Below are 13,618 nucleotides of genomic sequence, written 5' to 3'. Positions count from 1 at the left end.
ACAGCTCTCACACAGCTCTCACACAGCTCTCACACAGCTCTCAAACACCTAGCAAACAGCTAGCAAGAACTTGTCCTTATCTATTTCTTTTCCACGGGACTCCTGGTTTGATACGCGTGTTGCAGTATCCGCCCTGTAACGACCAAGCAGGCAGAGAAGAGTCCTTAGTAATACAGAAGGGAGGGCAATAAAATCCAATATGGAACAAAAAATTTTAGTTTTCCCTTTTCAAAAAAAAGAACCTCAAGTAATTTAGCGCGTAAGTTTGATGTTTTGGGTAAGGCATTCTGCACGGGTATGTGGGAAAGTTAAAAAGTAGGTCCAAAAAGCTTGGAATTGTTGTGCTTAACTCTTACCAAAAGTTCTAAGGCTTGAGATGCTCATTTGGAAATGGCTCACTTGGCACAGCGTCTTACAAGGGAGAATAACTTCAAATTAAAGCTTTAATTAGCACAGCATTTAGCCACCTTATTAAGTTATCTTTTGTGGAAAAAGCCCTGGAAAGCACAATCTTAATGTAGCTGAGACATCCCAATCCCATAAATAAAAAGGGAAGGACAGGATTTATTATCCTGAAGAGCAGGGGAACGTTCACTTCAACGCAGGAGCTTTAAATAGCAATTGTGGCAGTTCACAGGATGTGTTTTCAGAGCAGTCCTTTTCACTAGCAGGTCCCTGGACAGAACCACCCTCCAGCCTTCCTCCCTCCATCCCGGGCTGTCAGTGATTCCAGCTGAAAGGATTCCTGGCTCCAGAAAGCCGTGAGCATCAATCAGGGACTTTTAGGGCTCATTTTCAGGTACCTGGAGGTGAATAACCACAGTGGCCTCACCCCACTCTGGTTCTTACCACATCTCCCTTTTTCCCAGGTCTTTGGATCAGTGGGCCCAGAGGCGAGAAGGAAAGGGGGTGTATTTACTCCTTGGGATGTATTCATTCCTTGGGATCTATTTGTTCCTCGGGATGTATTTATTCCTCAGGATGTATTCATTCCTTTAGCCCACAATAATGCGAGTGCCTGAGGGCACTGTCTAAGCTCTGGTGCATTCGGGGACAGTGCACCAAGCAGGGCAGCACAAACGGGGGTCACCGGGGGCTCCAGGCTAACTGGGACACGGCTGGAATGCCAGGGAAAGTCCCGGAGGGATCCAGGTGGGATGAGCTCCACAGACAAGACAATAGCTGGGTTTATGCCGGGAGCACAGAACTGCAGCGGGGAATAAATAACACTGCTGAGTGAAGGGCATCAAATCAGGGTTAGGGAAGCTTTGCACTAATCCTGTGTTGTAATGACAGTTTAAAAATTTGGTACTTTGATGAGTTCTGAGATTGACTTAAAGCTCTTTAATTTGGCTTCCTGGTATTTAATCTTTTAACTTTGCATTCTTAATCAAAACTCCGGGCAGATCTTTAATCTTGTGTGTACAGACTGGAAGATTAGAGGTCCTGAGCTGCCTCTGGCAGACAGCTGGAGCCTCCCCTTTGCCTTCTCCTGCCCTCGCAGGCATTCCAGACCTGGGGAAAGGTCTGGGGAGAAAAAGGGAAGTCCATAAATATCCTCTGGCAGAGAACAACTGTAACACTTCTCCCTCTTCAGTGAAGAGTTAAAATCCACTAGAGCCTCTGCTGTGTTTCTTTTAAAGCATTCCACAATTCATTTTAAACTCCCTCCACTTTCCATCATAGTCCTGGAAACTAAAACATTTTACCCCATTGTTACTGGTGGTTATCCTGGTTTATCTGGTCCTGAATTATTCAAATTGCTTAAATAGAGGCACAGACTATGGAAAAGTAATTTCCTGAAGTTCAGTAGGAGTTGTGAACTGTTTTCAACCTAGTTTGATGCCAGTGAGCCAGAATTAAACTTTTCTTAATCTGGATTGTTTCCTCACAGAGCACATACAGCTGGATAGAACAGCAAAAGTTATCTGGGGGTTTATTTAGAGGAGCAGGGAAAGGTCAGAAGGAAAAAGACATTTTCTACACAGACCAGCAAATAAACACAGGAAAAAATGCCTCAGTGACTAAAAAGAACGTTTCCTGTGTGACTTCTGACACCTGATTTTTGTGCAGGGCCTTTGCAACACAAATGTTACTCACAGAGCACAAGGATTAAGATGCAATCTTCCTCCCTCCCTTGAGGAAGACAGCTCAGGATTAAGAAACTTTTAAGAAACATCCCTGAAACCTGAAATGATGAAGTCATTGTTTTAAAAACTCTGTGAAGTCATTTTAAAAACTGTGGGGAGTAATGACCAATGTTACACCACTTTTCCATGTTTTTCATGTTGTCTGAATAGCACAAAGTGGATTTGTTTTTTAAGGGATGAAAACCAGCAGAAGGATATCAGCAAAAGGGCAGGACTTCTCTTGAGTCTTGCACAATATCTTTCTGATAAATATACATACATATAAATAAAGCATAAATTATGTTCTAGTGAACAGGAGAGTCCTGGATGCTCCTAATTCCCAGACCTGAGTGCAGGATGATGGTCCTGCAGCACGCACGGGGTGAGGACTCTTTGGGATGAGGAGTCACAGGCTGGCAGGAAGGCAAAAGGGTCATGGCGCAACCAGCAGGGCAGTGCAGGGGGCTGGGCTTCCCCTCTCAGAGGGCACTGGACAAGGTCTGGGATGTGACTGCCAGCACAGAAGGTGGTGCCAATCGCTAGCACTGCTGAGCCTGACTTGAGGTGTAAAGGGCAAATTAAAATCCCTGCTGCTTCTCAGTAATTCGCCCTTAAAGTGGCTTTGCAGGCCTGCACGCACACAGCAGCCGGAGTGACTCTGTTTCCAGCCGCTGCGATTTGGTTTCTGGCGTGAGAGCAGAAGCCAGGCCTCGTTTGTTGGGGCAGGATCTCCGCCAGGATCTCCAGCTCCCAACAGGGTGTCATAGGTTAGCAAGCATAGTCCCGGAAGGGACGTCCTTGCTAAGGGGTGCTTACAGTTTCCTCTGGGAACTGATAGAACCTATCAGCTGGCCAGTTTGAATATGGACAATTCTCTAAGCCACTTAAAGTTGTGATCACCTCTGTGATCCACATTTAAGAATAGGCAAACGCCCCCTCCAAGCTCTCTCTCGTTTCCGGCGCTGGCACAGGTGGCTGCGGGCCCCGTGTGGGGGCCAGCGGGCCCGGCCAGGCCCTGCTTGGGCCAGGCCGGGCCGGGCCACGGCCATCCTGGAGCCATGGACCTGTTCCAGCCGTGGAACCCCCCCCCCCCCACTGCCTTGCTGTGGGCAGCCGGAGCGGCTCGGCTCTCCCCCCCTCTCCACTGCGATAAGAAAAATTCAACATTCCAGCTGCAAAGCTGCAAGGCCGAGGTGAGAGTAACCCTTTTATTGCTGTGAAGAGCTGAAACCCTGAGGGAAGAGAGAGAGGAGATGCTTAAAGCTGAAATTCTGTTGTGAAGCTATGATATATCAGAGTATCCTGTTGTAATTTCATGAAGATATGGGGGGTGGAGTGTTCAACTCGTGAGCAAAAGCACCTGCGCTGAGATAGGCAGATGCTGACGCAGCTGTAATTTCATGAGAAGTTTGGACAGGGAGAGATGGACCAGATGAGGACTTTTGCTCCAAACGGGAAAGGAGAAAACCTCAGTCCGTAGAGATGAACCAGATGAGGACTTTTGCTCCAAATGGGAAAGGAGAAAACCTCAGTTCCTAGAGATGCTCCCAGAGATAGTCCTAACGATGAAGATGATGAAGACCCTTTGCTCCCAGGGAAGGAGAAGGGCCTCTGTTTTTGTTTCTGAACGGCTCAACCTTAAAATTGTACCCCAAAAATCTTCAAGAGTGGACCCTCGAAAGCAGTTGCGGGAAAAGCTGCAAGTCGGGGGAAAGGACTCACACGCAGGCAGAGACTCCTCTTCCTAAATGGACTGAACAATATTTGGAAGTGGGCGGCTGTCTCGTTGTGATAATGTTTTCATAGCATGAGCAAGAAGAGACTTCTCTTTCTAAATGGACTGAACAAGGTTATTATGGAAGTGGTAAACAGACTGAGCATCTTAAGGGTTGTCTTTTCACATTGTCAGTGGGAGAAGGGAGGAAGGTGGGGGGAGGAGGAGAGTTCTGAAGGTGGTATAATTTTTTTCTTCTTTTAGGTCTGTTAATAAACTTCTTCATATTCTTTCAAGTTTGGTGCCTGTTTTGCATTTCTCCTAATTCTTATCTCACAGCAGATAAACAGTAATGAGTATTTTGGACCAAACCACTACACTAAATTGGTGTTTCTGCCCGGTTACAAACCGAACCCGCGACACAGGGCTACAGCAGGCAGCGGCCGCCTGCCGAAGGTGGCTGTGAATCATCGATTCCGACCTGCCGCGCCTCCCGCGAGGCTCCGGAGATCACATTTCTCCCCGAGGTGTTTTCCCTGGAAGAATTTGCTCATCAGAAAGCTGCAACGCCCAAATGCCGACCCCAAAGAGCTGCCTGAAAATGCAGCTCCTTGGGGGGACAAATCCACACTCCCGCCGATGCTCTGGTCCCTGGCACAACAGGGTTTTGATTAAGACGTTGCCTAATTTGGGGCCCTGCAAGCAAAATCCCAGCCATGAGAATGGAATCCTGGAATCCCAGAGTCCCTGAGGCTGGAAAAGACCGCTGAACCCAAGCTGTGCCCTGTCCCCACCTTGTCTCCAGCCCAGAGCACTGAGTGCCACGTCCAGGCCTTCCTGGGACACCTCCAGGGACAAATACCTGGGAGGTGTTGGAATTTCCAACCGTGGCAGCACTGAACCTTCCTTCCCACAGTTGATTTTTCCCCATGAGGAGCTCCACAGGGTAATCCAGTGAGCAAAGAGCATTGCTGGGACCAGAAACCTGGTGTTCAGAGCATGAAAACAGGGCAGGAGTAAAGCAGGATTAATGTGCTGCCTTGTTTCATGCCTTGGTTCCACCCAGGTTTCAGGCTGCATCCTCAGAGTTTTATAGTCCAGGGTAAAATGCACTCCCTGGGTTGAAGCAGAGCTGTTTGATTTTAAGATGGGGCAGAAATAATTTTTGATGGCCCAAATAAAAGATTTCTTCAAAGCCACTTTTGAGATTGGAACTACACACAGGTCATTTTCCCTTACCAAGAAAAAGCATTTGGAGTACTTGGAACTTTCTCACAACTGTAAAGCAATACTCGCCTTTGAAATAATGATTTTCTTTTTATGACACCAGCACCCTCTTGCTTTTAACATTTGCATCTTAATACCTCAAGAACAAAGACTTTCCCAGATATTGTTCAAACAAAAAGCTGTTTTCCAGTCTAGCTTGTAATTTTTCAATCAAATTAATAACCCTCAAAGAGCTTTTATTACTGAGGGTATTTGAAGAGTTTTGTAAAAAGATAACTGTAGTTTTTGTAACATTATGGAAAAAAATTTTGCCACGTAGATGCGAACTAACAAGTTTGGGGTGTTTTAAACTGATGGATAACAGATAAAGGAGAAGTTCCTGTTAGCACCTGTGCGTCCCTGAGTTTACAAATATTTTATCTGTGCAAGCAGATAAACACGAGCTTGGAACTTCTTCACTCTTCTTCAAATACACTCGGTTAATCTGGCACAGCATTAGTGTGAAAGATCCCACTGCAGCAGCCTCTCAGCAAAATAACGAGACAATTAAACATCTATGCTACAATAATTAAGCATCTCTTGTATCCCCACTAACTCTTCGTAGACAGCATTTCACGGCCCCAGCTGAGAGCTGGAAGTGGTGCTGTGTAAAAGGGGTAACAGCAAGTCTTCTCTTCAGAATCTTAAAACCTCTTCTCCTTTAGAAATAAGCAACAGAAGCTCTTTGAGCTAATAGCACATTTAATATTTTAAAAGTGCTTGGATGGCTTTAGGCCGGGCCCTGAGGGGAAGTGCACTGCCCTCTCCAGCTGAGCTTTACTCACAATGCACAAAGCCTTGGGAAATGTATTTTTCTCTTATTTTTACTGTTATTCTCATGTCTACCTTGAATTCCAGTCCGTGGGATAGGATTGACTCCCAGTGTGCAAAGTTCTGGCCGGAATGCCGTGTTCTGGAGTTCAGACCTGCATTCAGCATCAGGACAGCGGTGCTGGGACTGCCTCACCCATCTGGTGGGATTAATGAAGGTTTCGAGTTGAAAAGCCTATATTGAAATCTATCTTCTGCATTATTACTTAGAGTAGAATCCCAGAACCATTTAGGCTGGAAAATCCCTCCAGGACCGTGGAGTCCAAGCTGTGCCCAGTCCCCACCTTGTTCCCAGCCCAGAGCACTGAGTGCCACCTCCAGGAATTACTTGGACACCTCCAGGGATGGGGACTCCAAACCTCCCTGAGCCTCCCCTGGCCCGGCCTGAGGCCGTTCCCTCTCCTCCTGTCCCTGTTCCCTGGGAGCAGAGCCCGACCCCCCGGCTGCCCCAAGCCTGGAGCATTCCATGGGCTCCTGGTGACTCAAATGCAGGACTTGGCACTTTGCCTTTTCTTTTGCGCTCTTTTTGTACAAATAATTTAAATTCACTTTCCCGCTCCGTTTTTCCGGGGTTTTTAAGCCAAGAAGTTTGGGTCGCGTTGCTCTCCCGTAGGAGCAGCGAGGCAGCAATTCCCAGGGTCGTGCTGCCATCTGTGGTTCCAAACTGGAAAAGAATGGGCAGGGACACCTTCCACTAGCCCAGGGTGCTCCAAGCCCCGTCCAACCTGGCCTGGAACACTTTCAGGAATGGGGCAGCCACTTTTGCATTAAAAAAAATTTAAATCGTGATAAATCTCCGCAAAAACAAAACCAGAAACCTCTTTTTTTTTTTTTCCCCCTGTTAAGAAAATAATGGAAAAGTCTTTTCTTGGTGTGGAAATCCTGTGATTTCCCAATTCCTCCCAGAATCTGACACATCCTGGTCTTATTTCCTTTGGTGGTGGTTTGGGATTTTTCATTAAACACAGAGGACAAACAAAGGAGTTCCTTATTCAGTTTGTTTCTGACTGAAGTCCCAAAAGCAGATGACCCTTTTCTGTTGTCCTCTACAGGCATTGCAAACACAGACAGCAAAAGGCAGGACGCAGGCAGGGATTCAGAAGACAAGCCCAAAATACACGGAAGCAAGGCAGCTGATTACCACCAGCCACCCGGTCTAAATCCCAGCTCTGCAAACAGTTTCTGCAGAATCCCAAACGTTTGCATTCCAGCTTTTGGCTGGCCCTCTGTGAGAAGACATCAGCAGAGCTCAGATGTGAAATCCCAGCCCTAATCCAGCTGGCTTTTCCCAACCCCACATGCAGAAAAGGATCATCCCCAGCCCCACAAGCAGCCACGTGTCCCATTTCCCACAGGACACTGAGCTGCTCCTTTCCCATCCCAGTTTTAAGTCTGGAGCCAAGAGCAGAGTTGGAATAGCAGCAGAATCTGGGCAGATACGGGGTTCCTAATGTGGCCTTTTCCAGGCTGGAAGCCCAAATTTGTTCATCTGTGCACCTCTCTGACCTCAGACACGTGAGATCTGGCAGTCTCTTTGCACAAATAAGGGCCGCTATCACTTCAAAAAAACCTGCTCCCAAGTGTTCCAGGGAATCTTCCTTCCTGTACATCCTCCAGAGGATTCAACCCCCCTCACCCGACCAAGCACTTTGTGTGCCCACTCAGGTTGTAGTGCTTGGTTTTAACAGGAATTATCCTTTTGGGGATGCACTTGGGGTCTGCATGTCCCAAATATTTGGAGGCCAAAGCCTTGCAGGACCTAAGAGCTGAAGGAGCTGCAGGAAATCTCTTGGCCAGAGGCAGGACACGGCCCCAGGCGGGAGCCACGAGCTGAGGCACCAGGGTAACACTGCCCTCCTCTGAACACTCCACGGGCTTTTTAGGATCCCAGATGGGCTGGGCTGAAGGGTTTTAGAGCTCACCCTGCTTCACCCAGTTTCACGCTGCAGGGACACTTCCACTATCCCAGGTGGCTCCAAGCCCCGTCCAGCCTGGCCCTGGATGGATGAGCAGCCTTTGGGGAGACCACGGGGATGTCCTGGAGCTGGGACATGGAGCAGCCACCCTGGAGCGGCGGGACAGGGGTGCCCTAGCCACCCCCCGGCCGTGGGATGGAGCTGCAGAACCCGTGCGGGCTCCGAGCAGCTCGGAACGAGGAGCTGAGCAGAGTCAATAGATGGTGCTCTTCTTTCATGGAGTGTCACAGCAGCGATTCCTGCCTCTCCATTCCTGGGTATCCACCCTTCGCTGCCGCTCTCCGGGCATGGGGGGCGAGGATCCCCTGTCGGGGCGGTTTTGGGGTGTCTGTCTCATGCTCCCCCGCAGCTGCACAGTCTCCTCTTCCCCCGGCTCATAACCAAGCCCGTTCTGGGGGTCCTGGGGGACGCTGTGTGCACAGCCCCCCGGGAAGAAAGGAGCTCTGCAGCTGTAAATTATTAATAATATTTGTTTCCAATCTAATAATGCCTTCCTGTGACACTGCAGAGCCGGTGGAGCTAATAAAGTTTCTTTTCCCTGCAGTGGCAGCCCTGCTCGGGAGCACAGCTCACGGTCACTGGGGTGCAGAGCGCTTTGGGACACGCTGATGTGGCTGTCTCCTGCTCAGCCAAATGATTCCGTGCTGCCAGAGCTAATAAAGGGGTTGTTTAATTATTATTTAACGAGCTAGTGCGAGGAAGCAGATGATCTTCCCCTGGGAAACATCAAGTCTCTCTGCCCAGTGTGTCCTGTGGGTTGTCCCATCCCTCAGAGCCCAGCAAGAAGTGCCAGGGGGAAAAGGTGGCTGTGCCTTTCTCTGCCTCTGCTGCACCACAGCCCTGGGAGGGGAAACATCCCCTTCGGAGGTTCCATCCAGGAGCTTGTTGTGGCTTCTGGGATGGAAGGAGAACAGGGAACTCACCGAAGGCTCTCCATCTCCCTCCATCCCTCATACTCCCCTTGGACAGGACTTTGCAGCTGTCCCGCTCTCCAAGCTGCAGCTTTACGAAATCCAAACGTGCATTTGCCCTGGCAAAGCTCGCCTGTGTTTGTGCACCTGTCTGCTGGCACAGCTGGGAGTGCTCACCTGGAGAGGAGAAGGCTCCAGGGAGAGCTCAGAGCCCCTTGCAGGGCGTAAAGGGGCTCCAGGAGAGCTGGAGAGGAACTGGGGACAAGGGTTGGAGGGACAGGACACAGGGAATGGCTTCCCACTGCCAGAGGGCAGGGCTGGATGAGGCTGCCTGTTTGTTAACTTCTCCAGTTCTCCTCCGGAAAAGCCTTAGTGCTCAGAGCAAGGAAGTACTGGGGAGGCATTGAAAATAAATAGTCTGGGGTTAGACAAACAAAGTTTCCCTGTCCCAAATCCCAGGATTACACTACAGCTTCAAAACTTACACAAAAAAAAAAAAAAAAATGCAGATAAAGCAAATTGAACAGGAAAATGAACGGAAGGAAACTGCCCTGGAGGAATGGGACCCTTGCAGGGAGGGGAGAGGAGGCTGGATCCGGGGGATGGAGGGAAAGCCAAGCCCAGTTTGGAGTGGGACAGGGACTGGAGAAGCAGCCCGCAAAGCCCTGGCTCAGCAAACCGCACGGGCAGCTCTGTCATTCTGGGATTGCAGCCTCAGGAGAAAGCAAAAACAAAAATAAAAGAAATCCTATTGAAAGTGATTGCAAAAGTTTGGATTGAAACGTGCTCTGGGTTTTAGAAGTGCCGAAGCCCCACCTCCACACACCCACACCCATCCTGGGCAGGGAAAGAGCGAATGGCCCCAGCTCTGCGGGCAGAGGAAAACTTTCGCTCCCAGCGCCAGTGGGATGAGGATCGGGAGAGCCCTGGAACTGTGAGTATGGCAGCACCTGCTCGCTGCCAGGGGATGCGGAGGATGGCTGTGGGGCCGGGCTCGGGGCCGGGACAGGTGAACTTTCTCACGCTGCTTTTCCCCGCTGGTTTTGCTCCTTGACCCGCTGAGGCTCAGGAGCAGCTTCAAAGGGGAAAAAATGAGGAGTGATTCCACGCCTGTCCCCTGTCAGCCTTCTGCACGTGTGTTCTGTCGCTTCCTCTCTGCTTGTCCTTATTTATTTGAGGAGGTTTTTTTTTCCCCCGGTGAGGCAGCTCCCCTTAGTTCTCCCGTCACAGGGAATTTTCCCAGTTTTCCCAATGCCTGAGGCTGCCACGGTGGGTTTCTCTTATGCTTTCACTTCTCCTCTAATGGGAATGCCTCTTTGCAGCCCGGATCCTGGGAAGATGCCGGGCAGCCGTGGCTCTGACCTGTGCCTGCTGCCACAGGGAGAGCCTGGCTGAGCCCAGCCTCTCCAGCAGGGCACTGCTTGGGAGGAGAACTGATCCATACGGTCCTAGAGACATGGAAGGGTCTGGGGTCAGGGCTGAGCTGCTGCCTCTGCCAGCGCCCTGCTGAGCTTGCCCTTGGCTGCAGGGTCTGGGAGCAGCAGGCTGCTTGATTTCTGCCGGGTCCTGCAAATGGGGGAGCTGCTGTGTCCCTCAAAGCCTTTGGCGTGAGCATATCCCCCGGGAGTCAGCCCCGGGAACAGCCTGTCCTCCCTGGAACACAGATCTTAAGTTTGGGGTGAGATTGGCCACACTTGCTGCTGCTGTCAGGTGGCAGCTGTGGTGTCCCTGCTGGGCATGGGGACAGTGGGACCAGTCTGCAGGGATGGGGTGGGCACACGTCCGTCCCATCCTGTGTGTGGGCTGCTGCAGCCCTCTGATTCCAGCCCCTCTGGAGATGGGAATCCAGGGGCAAGGATAACCCTGGATGGGAATGACACTTCCCAGAAGGGAATGGCACTGCATGTCCCAAAAAGTGGTGGCTGTCCCTGGATCCCTGGCAGTGTCCCAGGCCGGGCTGGACGGGGCTTGGAGCAGCCTGGGACAGTGGAAGGTGTCCCTGCCCACGGCAGGGGGTGGCACTGGATGGGCTTTAAGGTCCCTTTCAACCCAAACCCTTCCTTGGCTGTTCAGCCGTGCAGCCTGAGCGAGGTTCTCCCACCACCTTGGAAGCACAGACACATCCAAAGCTCCTCCCTGCTTTGGCCAATTCCCTCAGAAAGCTTCTGAAGGCTCCTGAGGAACCCCTGGCCCCAGTGTGGCTGTGAGAGCCCCCCTGTCTGCCAGCCTCCTGCTCCTTATTGTTCTGCGCTTGTTTCACAGCCCGCTCTCCGTCCCCTCCTACTTTCCCAGTTCCCCCTGTTTTCCAGCCGTCCTGCTGGGCACAGGTGGCATTTCCAGGCTCCGCAATGCCCCGTCCTGGCTCACCTGAGCGCCCGAGCCCTGCAGGGCTGCTTGGCCTCTTCCCTGTAGCAGCCCGGGGCTCTCTGGGGACCTTGCTCTGGTCACAATTAGATCGCAGCCTCCCTTCCTCTGTGGTTCCTGGCTCCCAGTCTTTTCCCAGTGGATCACTGGGGGTGCTGGTCTGCACTGTGCTCTACCCTGGACCTGCCACATGTGCCCTGGCTGCAGGTGGGTTAAATGTTCTGTGGCTTGAGCCACGATGTGGCTGAATGTGGATTTGAGGGATGGCTCGGGAGCTTCATCTCCCATCTCAGCACCTGTCACTGCCCCCCAGCTTTGGAAAAGGTGATTTTCTAGGGAAATGGAGGCAGTGTGGGAGGCTCAGCATGCGGTGAGGGGAATTCCTGGCTTGAAACATGATTTGAACACCGCAAGGCTCTGAGGTGTCATCCAGGGAAAATCAGGAGTGCATGGCTGGAGACACCCCTGGACAAGATCACGCCCAGGAATGCAGGAAAGGGCTTGTAGCTGTCAGGCAGCTTGGCTGGGGCCAGCTGTGGCTCCAGCTGTGGGTCGGGGCACTTCCAGAAAATAATCTCCACTTTCAGTGGACTTCGTGTTCCCTCTGAGTGTACAGATGCCAGTGCAGTCCAGTAACGTTAAATAATGGAAGGACATTGAGTAATTCCCCCTGCTGCCCAGAATACCAGCGTTTCCTCCTTTTCCCGTGCCAGCTCCAGCCCCCAGCAGCTGCTCTGGGCTGGGGCTTCACTCCAGCACTTGCTCCTTGTCCATCATCACCCAGAGATGTCACCAGGTCTCTCCCACCCACAGTGTTTCCTCTGCTGTTCACAGCCAGCTCCCCTCTTGCTGGCTAAGGAATTTTCTCACTTCTCCTAAGCTCTACTCAGTTCCCTTTCCTGGCAGCAGCATTTCCCTGCTCCTGCTCTTCCGTCCATCCCTTTTGCTTGCAGGTGGCTGGTGTTATTCACAGCTCCTGGTGAAGCAATTTTTAGTGGTCACCCCCAAAATTTGGGGATGCTCTGGTTGTTAATGCCTGGGTTAGTATGGAGGGAGAAAAGAGCTGCCCTTGAATGTCCCTTGGAAATAAATGTTTAGGATTAGGGTGTGGCTGCTCCTCATGGAATACTCAGCGTGGGGAGCAGGTCTGTGGTCCTGGGCAGGCCATGAGTGCAGATGGAGTTTGTTGGGACTGTTTTTTTAGAAGTTATAGATGATAAATAGCAAACAGCTCTGGATTGCTCCAGGAGGGCTCAGCTCCAGGGAACTGCTGGGGTTTCCACTCAGGATGTGTGTTCAAGGCATGGGGCTGTTGCAGGGGCTTCTGCTCCTTGTTTTGCCACAGCTTCCCCTTCAAAAAGTTCTTACCAGAGGTGTCTGTGTCCCTGGAGCCACTCTGGCTCTGCCTGTTTCCTCCAGCTGCTCCTTGCACTGCAAACTCTCACAGCTTTCAGGAGGACTCGGCACAAAACACGTGTTTTTCTCAGTCTTCGCTCCTGTCCAAGCAGCAGTGAAGTGCAGAGGGAAAAAAACATCAGGAAGGTATTTATGGTGTATGAAACCCCAAATCAGGAAAAGTGTGGTTTGGGATCACTTCCCTTCAGGCTTCTCTTGGCAGGTGTTTGTCCACAGAGCCAAGCGCTGCCTGCAGCCTGTGGAGAGGCAGATCCCTGCTGGAATTGGGCTCTTCATCCTTCATTCAGCACTTTAACTCCTCTCCAGGGGTTGGAGCTGCCTGAAAAAGGTAGAGTTTCCCTGCCAAACACAGAGGAGGTGGTGCTAAAATAGAAAATCCCCACCGAGGACACAAGATGAGGCTTTTCTGCAGCACAGCCACGTCTGCCCATCCCAGGGCAGGGGGGTGCATGTTCAGCATCTGGCTCGATCCTGAAGACAGGAGTGACTTTTGTACTCAAAATACCACATACAACCTTAGCAGGAAGGAGTAAAACCGGCAGAGCCGGGAGATCCTGGTTTGGCAAATGTCTTAGAAACCCCTGAGCCACTGCACAAACCCACAGGCCACGGGGCAGGAACGAGGGCAGGAGCAGTTAATGGGTGCTGCTGGTGCACGGAAGGGGAGGCACCCCAGAAGAGCCTGGGAAGCAGCAGGAGCAGAGGGTGAGGAGGGGTCTCAGGGTGGCTGCAGACCCCGACAGCTCCACAGCCCTGGGCAGCCTCTGAAAGCAAAGCCAAGTGAATGATTCATGGAATTATGCAATGCCAGCCTCCCTGCTTATGTAACTGCAGAGCCATCTCCCACAGCCAGAGGCTCCGGGATTCCTTCCCTGGCCTCCCAGAGCCACGGCTGCTCCGGGGCGCTTTCCCCTTGGAAGGAAATGTCACCCCAGGTGCGATGGGTGCTGCTTCCTGCAGGGGTGGATGGATGGATGGATGGATGGATGGATGGATGGATGGATGGATGGA

The 13,618-nt window shown here is 51.3% G+C and overlaps 1 protein-coding gene across 1 annotated transcript in view; it reads left to right on the top strand.

The window, feature by feature from the left end:
• Positions 1 to 9,472: 9,472 nt before the first annotated feature.
• SLCO2B1 (solute carrier organic anion transporter family member 2B1) overlaps positions 9,473 to 13,618 on the top strand; it is a 34,918-nt gene continuing 30,772 nt past the window's right edge. Inside the window, exon 1 of the mRNA XM_042037956.1 lies at positions 9,473 to 9,761. Within this exon, the coding sequence (XP_041893890.1) occupies positions 9,684 to 9,761 (78 nt within the window). The 5' untranslated portion in view covers positions 9,473 to 9,683. The remainder of the gene's footprint in view (positions 9,762 to 13,618) is intronic.

Source organism: Corvus kubaryi, unplaced genomic scaffold, assembly GCF_017639235.1.
Source record: "Corvus kubaryi isolate FWS band 111438036 unplaced genomic scaffold, C.kubaryi_AGA036_p1.0 37391, whole genome shotgun sequence".
Taxonomy (NCBI): Eukaryota; Metazoa; Chordata; class Aves; order Passeriformes; family Corvidae; genus Corvus; species Corvus kubaryi.
Note: the sequence above shows the minus strand (reverse complement) of the source record. Positions and strands in the feature narration are given on the sequence as shown.